Source organism: Myotis yumanensis, unplaced genomic scaffold (assembly GCF_028538775.1).
Source record: "Myotis yumanensis isolate MYYU_CA2020_CCGP unplaced genomic scaffold, mMyoYum1.0.hap1 SCAF_2, whole genome shotgun sequence".
In the NCBI taxonomy this organism is placed as follows: domain Eukaryota; kingdom Metazoa; phylum Chordata; class Mammalia; order Chiroptera; family Vespertilionidae; genus Myotis; species Myotis yumanensis.
The window spans coordinates 103,476,319-103,501,096 of record NW_027223753.1 but is presented as its reverse complement, the minus strand read 5'-3'; the positions used below and the strand labels follow the sequence as shown (position 1 = coordinate 103,501,096).

Here is a 24,778-nt window from a genome sequence, read left to right as displayed (position 1 = left end):
TCAGTTAGCCCAGGTTCAAATCCCAGTGTTTTATTTATATTTTGCGGATTTTGGATTAGTAGTTAACCTCTATAAATGCCAGAATCCTCATTTGTTAAATGGTGATAATTGTTCTTACTTCACAGGGTTTTTGAGAGAATTAAATGAAATATTACTGTAAAGCACTTATTACAGTTCCTGGTGTAATGCATCTGATGTGCTCATAACAAGTGCTCAAGAACAATTAGGGATGATGATGTTGATTCATTATGGAGTATCTTCATTGGACAAATTTTTATTCCAAATCAGCAAAAAGCAGTTGACTCCTTTGTCCAGAATGGACAGATGAGTGCAGCTGATTTTATTTAATGGACATTACATTGCCCCTTATCCTTATACATAAAGACCCACTTGGGACTGTTTTTCTCAGCAAGTGGATGTAAGGAGACAGGCTAACTGAACTTTATAGATCCCTGTCATGGGCATTAATCATACTGCGCCTGCCCATTGTGTTCTCAGTAGCTTTTTAATATTTGGAGGGCATTTCTACAGTTGAATTATCCCCCACAAAGTGTTGAATTCCTAGCCTTTCTTGCATCAGAGATGCAGCCATGTGACACAGACATTCCCAAACATATATACTTGCATATGAGACTTTGATTCAAGAGGTCAGCATGAGGAATGGGGGTCTGTGATGAAGTTTAGTTCCATAGGTGGCAACAGACCTGTCTGGCTTTTGGTGCAGGAGTGTTGCAGGCTGAGCTTTCCAGGTCAGGAATGCATCCGATGTGCTCATAGCAGTCACAATTGCAGCAAGTTGGAATACTTGCATTTGGTGCTTAGTCTTGGTGGCAGCAATGGCAACAGATTTCTCACTGGGCCATTTCTAAAGTGAAAGTTTGGCCATTGTTCTAGAAAACAGTTTCTTTAATTCTCTTAATGGTAATGTGAACTACCTTCTATTTTTAAATGTGTCTCTTTTACTGCTTGAACTAGCCTGAGTGGACTCAGTTGTTTGTCTAAGAAGCTGGACCAGTACAATTCCTTTCCAACATTTAACTCTTGGGAGAAAGTGGGGGAGGTGTACTTCCTAATGTATGTTCACAGAAAATAAAAAAAAAAAAAAATCAAACTGTTAATTCAAAAAATTCTTCTTCACAAGAATATCTACTCATGGATTTATGCACCAGAATTCAAGGATTATGGGAGTTCCTAAATGTTGATAGTATCTAAAAAGTTGCATTCAGTTCCTCAAAAAATTAAAAATGGATCTGTCTTATGACCCAGCAAATCCACTTCTGGGGATTTATCTGAAGAAACCCAAAACACTAATTCGAAAGAATACTAGTATATGCACTCCTATGTTCATTGCCGCGTTACTTACAATCACCAAGATATGAAAGCAACCCAAGTGCCCATCAATAGATGACTGGATAAAAAAACAACTGTGATATATATATATATATATATATATATATATATATATATATATATAATGGAATATTACTCAGCCAAAAAAAGAATGAAATCTTACCATTTGCAACAGCACATGGATAGACTTAGAGGGTATTAAACTAAGTGAAATCAGTCAGAGAAAGACAAATACCATATGATTTCACTGATGTGTGGAATCCAAAGAACAAAATAAATGAACAAACAAAATTAGAACAGACATAGACACAGAATACCAATATCCTTGCCTCTGGTGGTTGCCAGAGGAAAGGGGAATTAGAGGACTGGGTCATATATACTTTGGATCACAAGGATCATTCCACCTACCGCTCTACTTTTCTTTGGAGAATCCACCCACAGAGTTTTTGTCCTCTCTACCTCACCCTTTTCCTACTGCCTGAAGTTCTGTGGCTCCCTGCCCATATCAATTCTACTTGTCTAAAATCCAAAAATTGGTCTCACAGAAGTGGACTTTAAACACTTTCAGTGTCCACTTGGGTGTATCTCAATTTTAACACATTAAGCTTCTCAGCACATTTAAGGTTTATAATTTTGTTCAGAACTGTAGTTCCAAGTCAAATGTGTGTTTGTAAGACCAAATAATATGGGTTTTAGTAAACTTTTAATATCACATGGTGACATTAATGTCTTTCTAATGTGTCTCAACAACAGGACCATCAGTGTTGGAACCCTAACTCTTTAGTGAGGATATGAACACAGTTGTGGCTTAGTTGGTTGGAGTGTTGTCCTGTACACCAAAAGGTGGCAGCAGGCTGTATTCCCCATCAGGGCACATACCTAGGTTGTGGGTCCGATCCCTGGTCAGGGCAGGTGCAGGACACAGCCAATCAATGTTTCTTTCTCTTTCTCTAAAGTAAAAATTTTAAAATCTTTTAACAAGAAAGAAATATTGTTGCATATTTATGCTCAAGTGGTTTTCTATCCATTTAGGCATGTTTAATATTTTGTCTTTTAATTTTAAATTTTGAAAACTTAGCTTACTCCTAAGAATGAAGTATTTTCTGACTATGATCATTTCAAATCATTACCAGAAAGTAAATTGAGCAATATTTTCATTTTATAACTTAAAATATGACTTTTAAATAAAATATCTAAAACATTAATACTATTGGATAACATATTCTTGAAATGAGTGCAAAATAAACAATCATTTATTTTGCTCTTTGCTGTTTCAAAGCAATTTTTATTGGGTTGAGGAAGTATATTTCAGGATATAAAGTAGTCTGCCAAATTCTATAATCCCCCCCTTTTTAAATGTCATACAGGGTGTGGTGCCTTTAGAAAAAAAATTAAAAGTTGCAGTTCTTGCTGTTCTTTTCCTTCTCTATTTCAAAAATAGTAAAATAATGTAAACTCCACAGGGAAATTCTGGTTCCTTCTATTAGTTCCTGGGTTCCTCCACTGTTAAAAGTCATCATTCCTGCAGCTAGTTTTTACTTATTCCTTGCCAGGAGTGTTTATGTTCTTAATATTGTAACTCGTTATTAGAAATGGAATCTTGATAAGTACTAACTTAATGCTTTTTTTTTTTTTTTTTTTTTTTGCTTAGAAAGGTGAACAACTCAAATGAAGCATCTAAATTCAGCCATATCCCTCTTGTGTTGGCATCGGTGTTGAAAATCTCAATAAACCCATTCTCTTCTTGTTTTTCGTCCGTAGTTATCAGGAAGCACTTTTCATGCCAGTAAAACAGAGAAGAGTTAAAATCTGATAGAATCCCTCTTCTTTTTTTCCCTTTTCTTGCCTTAGATGTGGGCTGGTTGAAGGAGACAGAAATAAAGAAAGAACCCCAGGTTTTCCAGCAGGCACTAATACTTTTTTTTTTTTTTAAAGCAGCTAGGGAAAAACATCACCCCACCCTGTGATCTGTGGATCACTGAGCCAGGTCCCGCTTGGACACCAATGGGAGGCGGTGGGCGAAGGAAAGGTTTTCTTTTCATCTCCCCACAGGCCTGCAGGCGGGATGAGACAGGGCTGCGGGTCCCAGGTGCGGGGGAGGAGACGCCTGCCCGCCCCACCCGGAGAGGAGGCGGCTGCAGCACGGGAGCCGCCTCTCCCGCCTCCGAGAACAAACGGGACATTCAGCAGTGGCCAGTGGCTGCCAGCAACTCCTTGGGGAAAGGAATCGTCGAGTCAGGCTGCACCGTAATCGCCTTTAAAAGCTCCCGGACCCCTCCAGCCGCGCATACCTGGGCTGCCCCGCGGCCGCGCGCGTGTGTGTCTCCAGTGAGCGCCGGGTGTGAGCCAGGGGCGCAGCCGGCGTGCGCTGCGCAGGGCGGGCGGCCCGGAGTGTCTCCACCGGCCATGAGCGGCGCGGGCACCTGGGCTGTGCTCGGCCTGCTGCTGGCGGCCCAGCAGTCGGGGCAGCAGCCCCGGGAGAGGTAACGCGCCCCGCCCTCTCCCTCTTTCCTCCCTCGCTCTGCCCCTGCAGCCTCGGGGGCAGCTTTACTCAGTCCGCTCCGGGCGCCCAGGGACCCAGCCTTGGGCTGTCCCCAGGCCCGGGTCCGGGCGTGGGGCTCTGGCTGCGCCCATCCCTGGCCGCCGCTGACTGCTCGGCTGGCCCGGCCACCACGTGGCGAGGGCGTCATCTGACCAGCGTCTTCCCTCCCGCATGGAAGCCTTAGGACCCAAATCTGTGGATTTAGGCTTCTGTTTTTTCCTGGGGCGAAAGACTTAATTAAGCCTAGGGGGAAACTTGAGTTGCGTGGTGCCCTATTGCCCTGCGAGCCTCTCTCGCTCCCTGAAACTTAACCTCTGAGCTTCCAGGCGACTCCAGCACCAGGGCAGGGGGCTCACTCATGGCCAACTTTGGCACCTCCTCCATCAACCTACCTTTTCAATCGGAGGGTCTGCCAATGCCCAACGATTTTCAGAAAAAGGGATGAGAAACTTTTTTATATTAACCAGTTGCTTGTCTATTTCTAAACCATGCACATCACTCGGCCTAGTTTTCATCTTCTTTCTCTCACTGCCCCTAGTTAAATTTTCCATTTATCATTTTCCTATAACATTTTACCACTGCGTAGAGGACTTGGTTTCATGTGGATGGATGGATGGAAGGATGATAGAACTATCGAGCTTGTGTTATTATGATGGAGACAGGTGGCAGCTGGACGGAATGTTTTATCGGGCTATACTCTGAGAGCTAGCAAATCCCTTATATGGTGCAGGCATTTATTAATCCATATTAACTTCATCCATATTACTAGACTGTATCTTCTGAAGTTGACATATTTCAAATTGTTTCCCTTTTATTTCACAGACCTGTTTTCACATGTGGTGGTGTTCTTACTGGAGAGTCTGGATTTATTGGCAGCGAAGGTTTTCCTGGAGTGTACCCTCCAAATAGCAAATGCACTTGGAAAATCACAGTAAGCATATTTTAAAAGGGTATTCTCCTCAAGTGGGTATTATTAACAATGGAAGACTGCTGCTTTTTTTCTCGGAGATCAAGATTTGGGTAAGGGGTAAATGCCTGATAGTGAAATGTTGGATTTATCTCAGCTATTTTGGAGATTTTTATTAATAGAACTAGTGGTGTCTTGCATTAGCAATTGGAAAGGGTGCAAGATAAAGCTTGAAGGAATAAATGCTTAAAGCAGATGTGTTTCTGAAAACCCAGCCTGACTCAACTGAGTTTCATGGATTAAAACGTAAGGGTATTTTGTCAAATGTCTGTGGTAATGATTGTTAGAAATTATTTTGTTGCCTGGGCCTTGCATAAATGTCTCCCAGTGGGGAATAGAAGATCAAAGATAGTGCTCTCCCCTGACTACTTTACACCATCACAGAAAAAAAGGGGGTGGGGGCAGAAAATGGAAAAAAAATCCCAGTTAATGTTCCTGACTTGAAACCACCACTGAAGACAACTTAAGAATGATTTCACTTATATGTGGAACCCAAAGAACAATATAAACAAACAAACAAAACAGAAACAGACTCATGGATACAGAAAACAGACTGATGATTGCCAGAGGGGAAGGGTATTGGGGGATTGGGTGAAAATGTGAAGATTTAAGAAGTACAAATTGGTAGTTACAGAAGTCATGGACTATAAAGTACAGCATAGGGAATACAGTCAATAATATTGTGCTATGTATGGTGCCAGGTGGGTCTGGAAATATTAGGGAACACTTTGTAAAGTATATGATTGTCTAACCTTTATGCTGTACATCCGAAACTAACACAAAATAATATTGAATATAAAATAAATAAATTAACAAAAAAGTGAGAATAATAATAACCTGGGGGATTAAATACCAAACGAAGGCTAACAAAACGTCCATGCTGGTTAGCAATGGCATCGATTATGCTGAGTCAAGATACGACGTCAGATTTAGAGCCATCCAGCTTTTATAAAGTGTCTGGATTTAGAATCAGCTACACTGAGTCATCTTTCCAGTCAGCATAGTAGTGACTATTTTCTTCTTCATTCTTTGGTTGTTGGGAAGTTGTTTGGTAATTTAACACATTGGTTCACTGAGACCTTCATTCACTCAGATTGTGCCACTCACAGATTACGATTTTTAAAAGTAGCTACCTCTTATTGAGCACTTAGTGTGTGCCAGGCACTGTGCCAAGTAATTAACAAGAATAATCTCACTGGATGCTGCTAATCACTCTTAAGAAAGTAACATTATTATCCTCATTTTATAGATAGGGAAACTGAGGCTAGAACATGATATAAAATGACTTGATCAAATAGTTGGTAAGTCCAACTTTATGTAAAGTGAAACCTGTTTTGCATTGAGGCATTCCCACCAGGAGGGTCATTTGATAGCCATAAATAAACCATGGCTCTTAGATGCATTGGTGTCCTCCTATCAAATACCAACTGTCTGATGAACTGGAACAGATTTCATTATGTTATTGTAGCACATGGGGCCAGAAGAGCTTAAATCATAGAAAATAGCTTTGAACTATTGATATTAACATAAATGTGAAATAAAGCTCTGATACAAACATAAAAATAACTTGGTTTTTAAATAATAGTTGTGTTCCAATTGGAATTAAATGGCTGTAAGGTAAAAATGATCCAATAAATTTAATGACTGAGAGACATCATGGACCTGAAATGGAAGAATTCACAGCTGGCCATTCATTTGGGGTATTAGGGGACATAGTTGGTGTGACTTTGATTGTGGGTTGGGGGAATGTGGTGAAGTTGGTAAAGAAGTGGTGTGCCTCAGGAGAGGCCTGCCACCTCATTCTTTTATGTGGGGGCAGAGGAGGTGTAATGGATATTCCATTTGGATGCCATGTAAGGCATGTAGTCTTAGCAATCAGACATCCCTAGACTCAAATTCTCATTCTGTCACTCATCATTTGTGTGACCAGGATTTATCTCCTCTAAATCTCAAGACTGTTGTGAAAATAAAATGAGATAGTACATGTAAAGCCCTTTGTCTCAGTGCCTGGGATATAATAAGTACTCAATAAATGTTAGTCATCGCTATTTGAGTTTTTATTATCCTCATTATTGCTGGTATTAAGTTGTCCTATCTTCTGCCCCAGTGTAACAGATCACTACCATCCCCTCTCCACATTGGCCAAGCTGGGCTTGGCATCAGCACAAAGCAACGCAGACTTTTAGGGAGCAATCTACATTGTCATCCATATCTAGGAAGACCTTATATCTGTGATTGGGTTCTCCTGTAATCTTACTGGATCAGTTCTGTGTGGATTAGAGCTAAGTAGGCTTCCAGTAACAGAGACCTAAAATAACAATGGCTCAAGCAGATTTTGGTTCTTTCTCACATAAAGGAATCTGGAGGTAGGCAACCAGGAGTGGCGTGGCAGATTCTCAATCATTAGGCATGCTGTATCTTTCTCTCTTTCTGTTCCGCATGCCACTGCATTGTCCAAGATAACTGCTCAGCTTCCAGCCTTGATGTTCATGTTCCAGCCAACTAAAAGGAAGAGAAGAAGGGCATATATCTTCCTTCTAAAGGCATTGTGCATAATTACGTGCATAATTACATGCAACTTGCTGCGCATATATAATTGGCTGGTTTTTAGTTACATGGTCACGTCTAGTAGCAAGGGAGCTGAGAAACTCGTCTTTTGTTGCTGTGGGAAGAAAAGAAAACAGCAGGTGACAGCAGTCTCTACAAGCGTATGTATTTGGGGTGTGAAATCGAGAAACAATATGCCAGCCATTTTGGGGGGAAAGAAAAGTCTTTAGAAAGCATAGTTAATGCAGAAGAAATGATTGCACAATTTGCTTTTCTGGTTAAAGGCTTTATAGTTTTAACTCTTAGCCAGTTGAGTTTATTCTCTTTCAGGGGTTTGCCTCTTTTATGTTTGCATTTGAGTAGCTACCAAGAACTTTCAGAGAAGCCCAGCACTCTTCTCTCTGTTTTAATGATAGCCTCAGCAGAATGTTCACAAAAGCCCTGGGTGCTCTCAAGGTTTCAATGTAACAATATCTTTATTTCTTTGTATTTCACAGGGAATAGCACTAATTTGTTTATAAGAATCTTCAGGGTCCTCTGGTTTGTCAGAGTAGCAGAAGGGAGCTCTTAGCTCCTGTAGATCTTAGGGGAGATGAAAGGAGGAGAACTGTGGTAGAGCTAAAGTTGGTAGCCTGAGATCTTTCATTCATTCAACAAATGTGTGTTGTGTGCTGGGTACTGTTGGGGTTATGGCAGTGAACAAGGCCTCCTGGCTCCTTGCCATCATGCAGCTAGTTTGGGGAGACAGGCAATTGATGTTTAAAAAACAAATTAAACAAGAAAATCAAGTATTGATAAATCCATTACAAAAATAGAATAGATGTTACTTCACTGCCATTAGGACGGCTACTATGAAAAAAACACACGACACTACAGAAAATAATAAGTGTTGGCAAAGATGTGGAGAAATTAGAATCCGTGTGCAATTGTAAAATGGTACAATTGTGGAAACAGTATGGCAATTTCTCTAGAAATTAAACATAGAACTGCCATATTATTTAATAATTCCACTTCTGGGCATATTCCCACAGGAAGGGAAAGCAGGGCCTGGAACAGTTTATTTTATGTCCATGTTCATAACACCATTATTCACAATAGGTAAAAGGTGGAAGCAATCCAAGTATTTGTCCACAGATGAATGGATAAGCAAAATATGGTACAGACATACAAAGAACATTATTCAGCCTTAAAAGTAAGGAAATTCTGACACATGCTATAACATGGGTGAAGACATTATGCTAAGTGAAATAAGTTGGTCACAAAACAATAAATATTGCAGGATTCCACTTGAATGGAGCACCTAGAGTAGTCAGTCATAGAGACAGAAAGTAGAAGGATGATTGCCAGGGGTTGAGGGAGGGAGAATGGGAGTTAGTATTTGATGGGACAGAGTGTCAGTTTAGGAAGATGAAACAGTTCTGGAAAAGGATGTTGGTGATGGTTGTACAGTACACTTAAAAATGGTTAAAATGGTAAGTTTTATGTTATGTAAATTTTATCACAATAAAAATATCTTAAAAATAAAATAAAATAGCCTAGCTAATTGAGCGTCAACCCGTAAACCAGAAGGTCACGGGTTGATTCCCGTTGAGGGCACATGCCTGGGTTTCTCGCTCAATCCCCAGTAGGGGGTCTGCAGGAGGCAGCCAACCAGTGGTTCTCTATCATCATTAATGTTTCTATCTTTCTCTCCCTCTCCCTCTCTCTGAACACAATAGAAACATATCTATATAATAAAAGGGTAATATGCTAATTAGACCGGGTCAACCGGCCATATTCTGGACGTCTGACTTCTTTCCGGACAAAGCTATGGTTGTGGGGGCTGAGGCAGAGGCAGTTAGGGGTGAGATCAGGCTGGCAGGGGAGAGCAGTTAGGGGCGAGATCAGGCTGGCAAGGGGTTAGAGGCAATCAGGCTAGCAGGGGAGGGCAGTTGGGGATGATCAGGCCAGCAGGGGAGGGCAGTTGGAAGTGACCAGGCCAGCAGGGGAGGGCAGTTTGAGGTGACCAGGCCAGCAGGGGAGGGCAGTTGGGGGCAAGATCAGGCCGTCAGGGGAGGGCAGTTGGGGGCATTAGGCAGGCAGGCAGGTGAGTGGTTAGGAGCCAGTGGTCCTGGATTGTGAGAAGGATGTCCGACTGCCGGTTTAGGCCCGATCCCTGTGGAATCGGGCCTAAACCGGCAGACGGACATCCCCTGAGGGGTCCCAGATTGGAGAGGGTGCAGGCCGGGCTGAGGGACACCCCCCCCCCCTCTGTGCACAAATTTTGTGCACGGGGCCTCTAGTTTTAAAAATAAAAGAAAATAAAACAAAAGTGACGGGATATTGTGTAATTCCATTTACATGAAATGTTCAGAAAAGAAAAACCTGTAGGAATGGAAAAGTATGTTAGTGGCTGCATAGAGTAGGGGATAGTTATGGGGATTAACAGTAAATGGCCAGGAGGGATTGTATTGAGAAGATGGAAATGTTTTAAAATCGACTTATAGTGATGGTTGTACAATGTAACATACTAAAATCATGGAATCGTGCACTTGAAATGGGTGAGTTTTATAATTTGTAAAATATACCGCAAGAAAGTTGCAGAAACTATGTGGTGGGATAGATAGTGGCGTTAGTGCTGGTTTAGATGGGATTGTCTGAGGAGGTGACGTTTCAGGGGAGGCCCAAGTGGTGAGGAGAGAGCCATGTGAAAGTCTGGGAGGACCATGTACGGCAGAGAGACCAGCGAGTGCAAGGGTCCCAAGGTGCGAAGCTTGATTTGTCTAAAGAGCAGCCAGGTGAGTGTGGCTGGAACAGAATGAGCAAGGGGGACAATGGGAGAAGAATTTTAAAAGGTGAGCAGAGCCCTGCAGGCCATGGTGAGGAGGAGTCTGAATTGAATTTCATTTTGAGCAGGAATCCACTGGAGAATCTTAAGCAGCAGAATGAGATTACAATGTAGTCCCCCCTTATCTGAGGGAGATATGTTCCAAGATTTCCAGTGGATGTCTGAAACTGAGGATAGTACTGAACTTTACATATACTATCTTTTCTCCTATACATACATACCTATGATAAAGTTTAATTTTTTTTTTAAAATATATTTTATTGATTTTTTACAGAGAGGAAGGGAGAGAGCTAGAGAGTTAGAAACATCGATGAGAGAGAAACATCGACCAGCTGCCTCCTGCACATCTCCTACTGGGGATGTGCCCGCAACCCAGGTACATGCCCTTGACCGGAATCGAACCTGGGACCCTTCAGTCCGCAGGCCGACGCTCTATCCACTGAGCCAAACCGGTTCCGGCGATAAAGTTTAATTTATAGCCAGAACCGGTTTGGCTCAGTGGATAGAGCGTCGGCCTGAGGACTGAAGGGTCCCGGGTTCGATTCCGGTCAAGGGCATGTACCTTGGTTGCGGGCACATCCCCAGTTGGGGGCGTGCAGGAGGCAGCTGATCAATGTTTCTCTCTCATTGATGTTTCTGGCTCTCTATCCCTCTCCCTTCCTCTCTGTAAAAAATCAATAAAATATATTTTAAAAAAAAAGTTTAATTTATAAATTAAGCACAGTAAGGGATTAACAAAAATAAGTAAAAATAGGACAATTATAAAATGCATTGTAATAAAAGTTATGTGAATATGGCCTCTCTAAAATATCTTATTGCACTGTGTGTACAGGGTGGTTATGCTGGACAAAGGGATGACTCATGTCCTGGGTGAATAGAGTATGATTTCATCATGTTATTCAGAAAGGCAAGCAATTTAAAACTTATGAATTGCTTATTTCTAGAATTTTCCATTTAATATTTTTGGACCACAGTTGACTGAGGGTAACAGAAGCCATGGAAAACAAAACCATGGAGGTCGGGGGCAAGGGGAGGGACTCTGTGTCTGATTTTTAAAGGTTGCCTTGGCAGTTCCGAAGGCAGCTGCTGGCACCAGCCAAGAGGCCCAATGCAACATCTGGCTAATCGCTCAGCGGCTGCTCTAGACAGGGCTGTGCTCCAGTTTGTCCTCATCTAAGGCAGTCAATTAAAGGCATTCCCAAACCTGGTAGATCCAATTTATTTACTTTCCTGCTCCTGTAATCAGTAAACCAAGAATAGAGTGCCCACTGGGCAATTCAATATCACTTTTAGTAAAACACCACAGAGATCCTTCAAGATGAAGGTCTCAGCGGAACCCTCAAACTCTAATTCCTGTAGCTAGAAAGAAATATCCTGCCTCTCACCATTCACCTACCTCCCATTTGATTCTTCCAGAGTGGAGGTGTGTCTCACCAAATCCCATATAATAAAAGCCTAATATGCAAATTGTTCCCTTGACCGGGAGTTTGACCAGGAGTTCAAACGCTCGCTATGATGTGCACTGACCACCAGGGGGCAGCACGGATGGGCCCCAATGAGAATGGAACCACGGCAGGATGGTGGAGCAGATGAGCGGGCAGCGCCAGGCCAAGGCGGGTGCGGGCAGGGTGACCAGCAGTGGCGGTGGGAACAGGGTTGCTGCCCAGCTCCCAGGCACTAAGGGAGCCAGGCGGGGGCCTGATGAATCAGGCGGAGAAGGGCATGCGGGGGCCTGGGGACCCAGGTGCTGCCCAGGACCCAGAGGTCAGCTGGGACCTGCCCTTCCACACCAGACACTTGCACTTCGATCAACAGCCAGGCCCAGGGACCTCACCCATGGACGAATTTCGTGCACTGGGCCTCTAGTTGTTCTTATAAAACTCTATCTTACCTGGGTGGATTGGGGAAAGTCAGATTTTAGCATCTGTATGCAACAAGAAAGATGTGAATGCTAGTTGTCACACTCAAACTTTCTAGCCAATTGTGTTGAACTTTCTGGTATGAAAGTATAACATATAGATTAGAAATTTAGATGTGCCCTTAACATACAGTACTTTAAAATTTTATAGTGATTACGTAGACTGCTTTATTGTCTTATATCTACTGACATTAGCTATTTAAATTTAAATTAATTAAAGTTAAAGTAAAAATTAAAAATCCAGTTCCTCAGTCACACTAGCCATATTTCAAGTGCTCAGTAACTGCATGTGGATAGTGGCTACCATAATAACATGTGATGTGAATATTTGGACAGTGCTCTTCTAGATCATTTTTGCGGTTAATTTCTACTCATGTAAAGATATGTCGAGGATGAAGACGCTCCATGCTGCTCAGTTGTAATTCTGCTTTGCAAAAGGGGAAGCTGATACTTCTACATAGTTGTTGGAAGCTGTGACTGGAATCAAGCCTCTTGACTTAGCTTTATTTTTCTGGCCACCAACTCTTGGTGACCTCATGTAGTCTTAGGTTTTACTCATTAATCTTGCTGAGTATGTTCTAAAAAATCAGAGATTAAATCAGATAATTTGAGGGTTAAGAAATCATTAAATGTTTTGTAATCTATCATGGGGTTGAGGGTTTCTTAGTTTCCTGTTGATTTTCAGACTGTAACCGAAGGGCATCTGCGTAAAATACCTGGTCTACCAATGTGGGCAGGAGTTAAGTATGACTTAACAGCTAAGGTATGTAAAATACTTTAAAAAATAGCATCTGGTCTTCTTCTAAGAAGCTTGTAAGGGCAGTAGGGTTGAGTTGAAGCAAAAGTCATCCCAATTGATTTAAGATGAGACCCAATAACTTAACCTGTTCCCAGCCCTGCAACAAGAAATGAAACTCCCAAGTATTGGCTTACAAACATCTGGACCCCTCTATTACAATGGTCTCCTGTAGGACACACATGTCCTAAGGGGCAGACTATGTGCACTCTGTGCAGGAGACAGTAAGAGAATGCTGAGATCCCTACAGGTAGTCAGGGAGATTGGAGCATTGTCAACATGAAGACAGCCAGTGTGATGCAGTTAACTGCTCCATTTACAAAGAGCCCACCAGGCACTGTGTTAGGTGCTGGAGACATACTAGTAGATGAACACAAAGGCGATGTGAGCATGGGGGACTGCCTGTGATGATGTGTTGGTGGGAAGTGAGATTAAGCCTAGCAGGCTTTCCTTCTTGGCTCCATAGCACAAAGATCACCATTTCATATGAGAGATCAAGGAAATTGCCACAGTCATGTGGTTATTCAGTGGAAAAACTGAAGTTCACCTTGCCACCTCAAAACTCAAAAATTTTCAAAGGTTACCCATTTAACTGAATCAAGTTAAAACTTCTTTGCTGTGAGTTTTAATATCCTTTGCAATATGGCCTCATCCAACCTACTTGACCTCATTGCTTATTGTTTTCCTGCATGGGCACTTAGCTCCGCATTGTGCTTAGTACAAGTGCTGAGTACATAGTAAACATTCAGTAAATGCACACTTATTGATGGATTTTTAAGGTTAAAAACAAGGTATTCCCATAGACTATGAGTAAGATAAAAAATTCAAAGCTGTTATGCCAATATATGACAATTGGGAAAAACTGAACTTTGACTAAATATTTGATATCAAGAGATTATAGTTAATATTTCTGGGGGTAATAATAGTATTGTGTTTATATTTTTTACAATCCTTGTGTTTTGGACTTTGCTCCTGTGTTTAATCTTTCAGCTCCAGCAGGTTTTCAGGGGAAAGTGCTCTCCCAGAGCCAGAGGGGAGCTGACTTATATAGACAGACGTCCTTGCCCCTGGCTTTGATTGGTCTGTTGTTATGAAAATGAGGACTCAAATCCTCAGTTTGGTCCTAAAGCACTGTCCTGATTGATCAGGATGGATCTGCTCTGATTGGTCGTGAAGAACCTGATGGGGATATAGCTGCACAGCTTTGATTGGATGAATAAACCCTTAGTCCTATTGGTTGAAATAGGATTCCAGGAACTCCTTTGCAGTCAGGCAGTTCAGTTCAGGCTTCTCACGGAAGTGTACTTTGTATGAGAGGTCTCTGTGTAGAAATGGCTGCTAGGCTCTGTTTTTTGTTTTGTTTTCGTTTGAGTCCAGTTAGCCACTAAGAGCCCTTTTTAGTAGGTACAATATCTTCTTTCTCAGGGTCCACACTTCAAATATGTTGTATCATTTTATTTTGTTTGCATTCAATTCTGTGAGGTCTGTAGGATACATATTAGTATGCCCATTTCACAAGTGGGGGAACTGAAGTCTAAAGAACTTGTATCTTGCTTACTATTGTTATGTTTGCAGATGGTATGAAAAGACTAGCACAAAATTTCTGGATAGGTGATCCAAATGCACTATTATACACTTATTTAGCAAAAAAATAAACATTCACTCAATGCTTACTGAGTACCTACTATGTACTAAGCATTGGGTTGGGCCCAAGGAGTAAAGAAGATAAGGTATAGTTTCTGTCCTCAGGGAGTTTATAATCTGGAAAGGAGTAGACAAGAGAATCAGTAATAGTTATGTATGTAAATAAATATCATACTCACTATAAATAGTTTTAAATATTGATAGTTTAAAATAAAGGCTTATTTACATTTATTTAAATCATTAAAGGTCTTAGATTGCTTAAGATGAAAATATTTATTGCCTCATGCAAATAGTAAAAGATGTTATGACCCACTTTATATCTGTTCTACTCTAAGACTTGAGAAATTGTTCCTATGCCCTTTGCTTGGTTTCACAGAGCTATTTACAATACATTCCTTGATATTTTCAAATGTGCCTAATAAACAATTATATACCACTAGAGGCCCGTTGCAAGAAGATTCCTGCAAGAATAGAGCTTCCTCGGGCCTATTCCTGCAAGAATAGGGCTTGCTGAGACCGGAGCGAAGCAGAGAAGGGAGCGAAGCCCACCGAGGCGGGCTTCGCTCCCTTCCCTGCTGCCTCGGCTCCCTCCCTTCCCCATCGCCTCGGCTCCCATGTCCTCTGCTTTGCCTCCCTCCCGTGTCTGCTGCCTCGCTCCCTCCCTTCTCTGCCACTTCACTCCCTTCACTCCTTCCCGTGTCTGCTGCCTCACTCTGCTCCCGTCTCTGCTACCTCCGATCCATTCCCTTCTCCGCCTCTTGGCTCCCTTCTGCAGTGCTTGGCTTCCTTCTACACTGTCTTCAGTCTTTGCTGGGCGCCTGTGTACGCAAATTAACTGCCATATTTGTTGGGTTAATTTGAATACTCTTCTGATTGGCTGGTGGATGTAGCAAAGGTATGGTCAATTAGCATCTTTGTCTTTTATTAGTGTAGATTGCCTTGGGAGTAATTTTGTTACTAATGTATGTTAGAGTCATCATACTGAATCCATGTTCCAAGAAGCCTTATTGAATTTAAATGACATTTATATTTATTTTAAAGAAAAAATCGATTAAAAATATGATGGTATTTATGTCTTCTCAATAACCTTCATATGGCTTCATGAGAAGAAATTCATCAGTGGTGGGGTATGGGGTTGTGCAAAAATTGAAACATATAGTAATGTTCTAGTAAGATCAGTGGAAGATACTAGTATATAATTTGAGACAACAAATAGTGAATTTAGACAAGAACTTAATATTTAAGTCAAGTATACCTAAGGGTATAGCAAGGTATTCTAAAATTACTGTAACTGTTATTTGCCTCGAATAACCACAGCAGAAGAGATAGGTGAATGGAATCTTGGCCTTAAACATATATTTCCTGGCTTTAAACTACATGTAGTATTTAGAATTATATAAATATTTAAATTCTAATTTTAACTATGGGGTTTTTAAAAAATATACGTATACATTGTTGGACTAGGTTCAGTTAGGTCAGCTGTCAGCATAATAATTTAACCCAGTGCTTGAGTTAATATAATTTACATCTGATTCCTTGGTAAAGATGAATATAACAGAGAAAGTCTGCTTAGGTTTGGGGTCAGTGTGAATAGGATAAGAACACTATAGCTGGGGTTTTTGTTTTGTCTTTTAATTAATAGAATATAATTCAGAGACTTTGTGATTCTTATGACACTTAAACTTCCCAGATAGTGGAAGAATTAAAACATTTTCCTTACTGCCTTAAATCCTTCAGGGAAGCAAGGAGAATATAAATCCTAAATAAATAAGCAAGTGGTGACATTTTCCCACTGGGGCCTCAGTCCAATTTTTTCTAAATTTGTTTTAAAGGCTTCTGCTGCTTTTTTTGTTGTTATTCTCTGCTCTTTCACATGAAAAGTAAATATGTTTTTATTTGTTAAAAACCTGATGTTTTATAAATGTGCTTATTTGTACAGCTTGTACTTTTAGTGTGATGCTCAGGTAGATGCCTTAGAAAGAGCTAATGACAGAGAAGAAAATGAGGAAACCTGAAAATTAGGTCTTCATTGGGCATTTCTTTTTTCTGAAAGAGGTCTCTTTAATATATTAATGACAAAAAGGTCATTCTCTCCTGAAATATCATTATAATAATGAAGCACAAAGATAACATATTCAAACCCCCTCTATTTATATACATTGGGAAGGCATTTCACAGAGCTCAGAGACCCAGAAAGGCTTTTTCAGAATGTATTATTTAAAAGACTGATTTTTTACTTTCACATCCCTTGCCCACCTAAAGAATTCAAGTTATGTGAAATTATGGGCAAATTTGAATTGTTCCATGAATTTTCAGATTCCTTAAAAATTTATCAGGTACTGACAGTAAAAAAAATAAATAAAATGGTTTCATCGGTTGGTTGCTTTAAGCATTTAGAGGACCCTAATTCTAAGATTTATCTTCCTTTTTTTCACATTGTTCTGCATAGAATTAGAAAATTGTTCCTGTGGATAGTTGCTGTCCCATGTTCCTTGCATACCAAATTTTTACATGTCGGGATATTAGCCCTTGATCTGATGAAGAATGCAGTCACTGTCTTCAATGTACACAGTTGTACCACATAACTTAGCCACTTTATCAACAGTGGCAATATGCTGAAATTTCCTAGGCTAGGAACTTGGGAGAATAGAAGTGTTTTCTTCAGATATAGTATTTTTTAGATAATAGTAGTCAATGTGGCAAGTCTCTGGAAAACCAATATAAACACCTAAAAATAAGTGGAATAGCCAGAGGATCGGGAAGTTAGAATTAAAGCTTCATAAGCCCTGACACTAAATGTCACTTCTCTTTCACCACCTCACCCCAGGATGCTCCTGAGCACGACATAAAATAAAGTAGTGTTTCCCAAAATATGGAGGGAGGGAGAGAGCAGTGAACCAGCCACAGGCTGTTCCCTGGACCAGCTGACGAGAAGGGCACAGGAAAGTCAGTGGCAATTCTATTGCTGCTTAATGCTCCTAGAAATGAATTGATAGGGCCTGATTGCTAGATACAAACTTTCTAAAAGACCTGGGCCACAGTTGACCTTTGAAGAAATTATAATTCATTAAAACTGTGTTTAAAGTACCTCCAAGAGGTCAGGTGCTGGGCTGGACACAGAGACGGCAATGGCTGGCAAACCACCTCTCCGACAGGGCTGGAGGAGGGGAGGAGGTGCTCACTGGTCAGGGAGATGTCCCAGAAATTAGTATCAATGGTACAGGGGACAGGGTTCACGATGGAGGGTTGTACCATTGGCATTGCTCAGTGACTAGAACAACAATGGGCACTGGAGACTCATACAGACATTTACTAAGAATTCGGTGCAGTTCCAGAACTTTCTAAAGTCGGTATCATGCTCAGGCCTGCCTTGTAAGGGTGATATGAAGATTGAAGGAGGTAGTAGGTGAAAGGCCCTTGGCATAGTGCTTGGTGCAAGTGATGATTTTTTTTTACCTCTCTTCCAGGGCTATAATAAGGCATAAAAGTGTGGTGTTTTTTGGATCTTGTCTACAAGCCAACACATTTCAAGCTGGATGGTAATCACTTTAGGGCATGGCTAGTTCCCAATAGAAATACCCATTCCTACTCACTGTGTCCCTTCTTTATTTAAAATATGATTTCATAAGACTTTGTCCACAGTGCTTCCAAACACTCCCAGCTTCTCTTTGAGCCCCATCCCCTCAAGCAGCCCCTTCCCACTATAGTACCAACTGAGTGTGCCCCTAACTTTTGAAATAGATGTGTTTAAAAGCAGAGAAAGGATTGTCAGTTAAAAATTGCAGGTGCTTTTCTGTCTTTAGAGATGGAATTTAATTCATCTGTGTCCTTAATTCATCTTTGGAGCCCCAAATCACCAGCATAGACCCTGTAGTTATACCAATTAAGTAGTGAATTTATTAATTTATTCCTAATAGAGACACCCCATGGTACAGTGGGTTAGAGTTTATAGTTTCTGGAGCCAGACTGTCTGGGTTCAATTACCAGCTCCACTCATATGGTGGTGAATTTCCAAAGATGACACCCCAATAACTCCACCACCTAGTATTCACGCCTTTTTTTCTTTTTCTTTCTTTTTTTTTTTTTTACACTACCAAACATTGAATCTAGGCTGATTTCTGGGGTTGGCGCATAAGAAATTTTAAAGCTTTTGCCTTTGTCTTTTAAAACATGTACTCTGGGGGAAGCTAGCTGCCACATAAGGACCACCGTGCTCTGAGGAAGCCCAAGCTAGCCACATAGGGAGACTTTGTGGAGAGAGACAGAGATGACCAGGAAGCCTCCAGCTGTTCCCCTCTTCCCAGATGAGGGGCCAGACATGTGAGAGGAGAAATCATCTTGGAGGACCAGTCCAGTTAAGCCTTCAGACTACTTACGCCCAGATGATAAATGATAGTAATTACGTGAGAGAATTCAAGCAAGAACCGGTCAGCTGAGACCAGTGAACCCACAGAACCATAAGAAATGAGAGTACATTATTGTTTAAAGCCATTACATTTGGGGATGGTTTGTTATGCAGCAATAGATATCAGAACAGTTACTAGCTGTATGACCTTGAACTTGTTAGTTAACCCCTATGTGGCCCAGTTTCCTCAATTATAAAATGTGGGTACTAATATATATTTCAATGTAAAAAATGTGGATACTAATACTCCTTACTTCATAGAATCATTTTGGACATTAAATAAATTATTGCATGTGCAGTATTAAGAACATTGCCTGGCATATGGTGAATACTCAAAAAATAATAAGTATTACTAATTCATGAAATATTTATTGAATACTGTATTTATTATGTGTCAGGCCCTATTTTAAATTCTAAGAATATAACAGTGAGGGTCCTTGCACTGCTGGTGTTTACATTCTAGAAGTGAAGAGAAACAATAAAATAGATCACAAAGAGGTAGGTTGGGAATAAGTACCATGAAGACAATAAAACAAGGTGATGTAATAGAGATTGACACTGTTGATGCCACATTTGAGATGGAACATGGATGATGCAAATATCTCCCCACTAATGGCTGTCGGAGCAGTTGCCCTGCATGCAGATGACTTCATACATGGTGTTAAGCAATCTCCTTAAGGCTTCTTGTCCATTATTTGTAGAGTATGAGATACCTTCTGGTTGTTTATGAATGGAAAGGTCTTGCTGATGGATTAAGGTTAGTATATGTGGAGAGGGTAGTTGATTTGGTTTTCACCCTTGCCTTTATATGTTTGATTTGTTTGGGTTTTGACTTTTAAAAGGTGCTTTGGGGATGTGGAAACAGGAGAAGCTGAAGGGTCTGTTTTTGTGAGTAGTGTTGCATTGGTCCCAGGGTGATGCAGAGATGGGAGGAAGCTGTTTTCATCATCCTCACAACTCTCTGCAACCTTGGGAGGGCAGAACCTTAGGAGAATCAGGAAGTAGCACCCTTGAACAGGTAGAGGCTTCCTCTTCTTGGGCCCGTCCAATGAACTTGGAGGGCACCCCCATCAGTAGAAACATTTCATTTATTCATTCATCTGTTGATGGACACTGGGTTGCTTTTACCTTTTGGCTGTTTTGAATAATACTGCTATGAATATGGATGTAAAAGTGTCTGTTTGAGTCTCTGCTTTCAATTCCTTTGAGTTTGTAGCTAGGAGTGGAATTGCTGGATCACATGGTAACTCTATGTAAACATAGAGTTTTTGAGGAGCCACCAACCTGTTTTCTAGGAGTAAGAGAGAAAAGGCATGGTGAACCCTCTCCTTGAGGAGCCAGCCTGCGTAGATATTCCTTGGAAATTCTCCACAACAATTAGGATTTTAGGGGGGTTTGGGCACAGGCATCAAGCCGAAAGGACCTTGAGTTATTGTTCTTTAGTGATTACAACTAAGTGTGTGTTGTCTGGGGGTTACATAAGCCAGGTAGCTCCTCCAAGAGATGCACAATATACTTTATATCATTATAGTTGTGAGTTAGAGTTCTGTGTTCTTTTTTAATAATATGTTTTTATTAATTTCAGAGAGAGGAAGGGATAGAAACATCAATGAAGAGAGAGAATCATTGATTGTCTGCCTCCTGCATGTCCCCATTAGGGGGTCGAGCCCAAAATCTGGGGACTGGAATCAAACCATGACCTCCTGGTTCATGGGTCGATGCTCAACCATTGAGCCACACTAGCCAGGGCATGAATTAGTTTTAATGAATCTGTTTTATTATTCCCCATACATCGTCTAGATATAGTTATTTATCTCTATAAATCCTAGCTATGCAGATACAGAGTGGGGCAAAAGTAGGTTTATAGTTGTTCGTATGGAAAAGAATATAATCCTATCTAATAATAGAGAAACATGGTAATTAGCCGTACCTCTGCTACCCTTCCCATTGGCTAATCAGGGCGATATGCAAATTAACTGCCAACCAAGATGGCGGCCGGCAGCCAGGCAGCTTGAAGCGAACAGGAGGCTTGCTTGCTTCAGAGACGGAGGAAGCCTACGTTCCCCGCCTGCGGCTGCCGGCCTCTGAGATTGCAGTTTGAAACATTGTTACAAATATAGAAGCTAAACAAAACCCCAGTAACCTGCTTTCAGCAGCCGAGGCCTCAGAGCTGGAGCCAAACCTCAGAGCTAAAGCTGGCCCAGAATAAAAAAAAAAAAGAAAAAAAAGACAGGTTGGGAGCTTCAGTCACCCGCCAGCCTGAAAACGGCCCTGAGCCCCTCATCCGGGCTGGCCAGGCACCCCAGTTGGAACCCCCACCCTGAAGGGGGTGTGGCCAGATGCAAACAGCCATCATCCCCTCATCCAGGCTGGCCAGGCAACCCAGTGGGGACCCCCACCCTGATCCAGGACACCCTTCAGGGCAAACCAGCCAGCCCCCACCCGTGCACCAGGCCTCTATCCTATATAGTAAAAGGGTAATATGCCTCCCAGCTCTGGGATCAGCAGAGCCATGAGGCCTCCCGGCACCAGTATCAGCGTGACAGGTGGCAGTGACCAAACCCCCTGATCGCCCTGCAGCTCTGTGTGTGACGGGGGCGGGGCCACAACCTCCCTATCTGCCCTGCTCTGTTCATGACAGGGAAAGGCGCCCGAACCCCCTGATCAGCCCTGCTCTGTGCCTGATACGGGGGAACTCACCAACCCCCTGATCGCCTTGCGGCTCTGTGTGTGACAGGGTGCGGCGCCCCAACCCCCTGATCGCCCTGCGGCTCTGTGTGTGACAGGGTGTGGCGCCCTCCCCCCCCCCCCCCCCCATGGGCCCTGCTCTGTGTGTGACGGGGTAGAGCCATAACTTCCCGATCGGCCCTGCCCTGAGTGTGACAGTGGCGGGGCCCCAACCCCCTGATCGACCCTGCTCTGTGGGTGATAGAGGGAGGTGCCCCAACCCCCTGGTCCCCCTGCTCTGTGTGTGACAGGGGGCGGTGCCCCAACTCCCCTATCGGCCCTCTCTGTGAGTGACAGAGGGGAGCTCCCCAACCTCCTGATGGGCCCTGCTCTGTGCATGACACGGGGGAGCTCCCCAACCCCCTGATCGACCCTACTCTGTGCGTGACAGGGTACAGAGCCCCAACCCCCCTGACGGGCCCTGCTCTGTGAGTGACAGGGGGCAGCGCCCCAACCCTCTGATTGGCCCTGCTCTGTGCGTGACAGGGGGTGGCACCGCAACCTCCCCATTGACCCTGCCTTGAGTGTGACAGGGGGCTGTGCCCCAACCCCCCAATCAGTCTACCCTGAGCGTGACTGAGGGTGGCATCGCAACCTCCTGATCCGCCCTGCTCTGTGCATGACTGGGGGCGGTGCCCCAACTCCCCAGTCGGCCCTGCTCTGAGCCTGACCAGGGGCTGCACCTATGGATTGGGCCTACCCTCTGCCACCCAGGAGCAGGCCTAAGCCAGCAAGTTGTTATCTCCCGAGGGGTCCCAGACTGCGAAAGGGCACAGGCCGGGCTGAGGGACCCCCCCTGAGGAGACACAAATATTTGTGCAACGGGCCTCTAATCCTATCTAATAAAAGAGAAACATGCAAATTGACCATAACCCTGACACCCTTCCCATTGGCTAATCAGCATATCCTTATGCAAATTAACTGCCAACCAAGATGGAAGCCGGCAGCCAGGCACTGAAGCGAACAGGAGGTTTGCTTGCTCCAGTAATGGAGGAAGCCAAGGTTCCCCGCCTGCCGCTGCAGGCCTCTGAGCTTGCACTCTAAGAAACTATGTTGCAAATATAGAAGCTAAACAAAACCCCAGAAACCTGCTTTCAGTCAGCCGCGATCTCAGAGCTGGAGTCGCAACAAAGTTTCAACTATAGAAGGTAAACAAAGCCCTGAAACCTGCTTTCAGCAGCTGAGGTCTGAGCTAAAGCCGGCTCTCAGCTCCAGTGACAGCCATAGAAGGTAAATAAATCCCAGAATAAAAAGAAAAAAGAAAAAAAGGAGAGGTTGGGAGGAGCTTCAGTCACCTGCCAGCCTGAAAATGGCCCTCAGCCCCTCACCCAGACTGGCCAGGCACCCCAGGGGGGACGCCCACCTTGAAGGGGGTGTGACCAGCTGAAAACAGCCATCATCCCCTCACCCAGGCTGGCCAGGCACCCCAGTGGGGACCCCCCACCCTGAAGGGGGTGTGACAGCTGCAAACAGCCATCATCCCCTCACCCAGGCTGGCCAGGCACCCAAGCGGGACCCCTACCCTGATCCAGGACACCCTTCAGGGCAAACCAGCCAGCCCCCACCCATGCACCAGGCCTTTATCCTATATAGTAAAAGTGTAATATACCTCCCAGCACCGGGATCAGCAGAGCAGCGAGGCCTCCCAGCACCGGGATCAGCGGAGCTGCGAGGCCTCTCGAACCCTGGATCAGCGGAGCCACGAGGCCTCCTAGCACCGGGATCAGCGAAGCAGCGAGGCCTCACTGCCCCTCTGTCAAGCGGAGCCGCGAGGCCTCCCAGCACTGGGATCAGCGGAGCAGCAAGGCCTCCTAGCACTGGGATCAGCGGAGCCAGGAGGCCTCCTAGCACTGGGATCAGCAGAGCCATGAGGCCTCCTGGCCCCTGGGGCAGTGTGACAGGGGGCAGCACCCAAACCCCCTGATCACCCTGCGGCTCTGTGTGTGACAGGGGGCGGGGCCACAACCTCCCTATCCGCCCTGCTCTGTTCGTGAAAGGGGAAGGTGCCCCAACCCCCTGATTGGCCCTGCTCTGTGTGTGACAGGGTTTGGCGCCCCAACCCCCCCCATGGGCCCTGCTCTGTGTGTGACGGGGTGGCGCCGCAACCTCCTTATCGACCCTGCCTTGAGTGTGACAGGGGGCAGCGCCCCAACCCCCTGATCGGCCCTACCCTGAGAGTGACTGAAGGTGGCATCACAACCTCCTGATCTGCCCTTCTCTGTGCATGACAGGGGGCGGTGCCCCAACTCCCTAATCGGCCCTGCTCTGAGCCCGACCAGGGGCTGTGGGGCAGGCACCTAGGGATTGGGCCTGCCCTCTGCCACCCAGGAGCAGGCCTAAACCAGCAGGTCGTTATCTCCCGAGGGGTCCCAGACTGTGAGAGGGCACAAGTGGGGCTGAGGGACACCCCCTCCCCCCGCCAGTGCACAAATTTTTGTGCACCGGGCCTCTAGTCTTATATAATAAAGAGCTAATATGCTAATTAGACCGAACAGCAGAACGACCATCCAGACAACCTTCCGGATGATGCCGGGGCTGCGAGGGCCAGTCAGGGCTGTGAGGGGCTGCAAGGGCAAAGTCCCATGCATGAATTTCGTGCATTGGGCCTCTAGTTATCCTATCTAATAATAGACAAACATGGTAATTGACCATACCTTTGCTATGCCTCCCATTGGCTAATCAGCGTGATATGCAAATTAACTGCCAACAAAGATGGCAGCTAATTTGCATACTGCAGGTAGGGCAGGACAGCGCAGCCGCCAGCGCAAGCCACCATCCCGGGCCGCAGGCCGGCCCAAGAAGCCCCAGAAGCCTCCCAGAAGCCGGTGATCCGGGGGAGATGGTGGTCCCCTGCCCAGGCCTGACGCCTCTGGTGGAGGCGTCAGGCCTGGGCAAGGGGCCAATCCAGTGATCGGAGGGTGATGGAGGTCGATGCCTCTGGCCCAGGCGTCAGGCCTGGGCGGGGTCGGGGGGCCCCCTGCCCAGGCCTGATGCCTGGGCCAGGGGCATCAGGCCTGGGCAAGGGGCCGATCTGGCGATCGGAGGGTGATGGGGT

General features: G+C 44.1%; 1 protein-coding gene across 2 annotated transcripts in view; it reads left to right on the top strand.

The window, feature by feature from the left end:
• Nucleotides 1-3,532: 3,532 nt before the first annotated feature.
• The window catches only part of PCOLCE2 (procollagen C-endopeptidase enhancer 2), a 122,586-nt gene continuing 101,340 nt past the window's right edge, over nt 3,533-24,778 (top strand). For both annotated transcript variants that reach the window (XM_070403479.1, XM_070403478.1), the window contains exons 1-2: nt 3,533-3,833; nt 4,715-4,823. In XM_070403479.1, the coding sequence (XP_070259580.1) occupies nt 3,757-3,833; nt 4,715-4,823 (186 nt within the window). In that variant the 5' untranslated portion in view covers nt 3,533-3,756. The remainder of the gene's footprint in view (nt 3,834-4,714; nt 4,824-24,778) is intronic.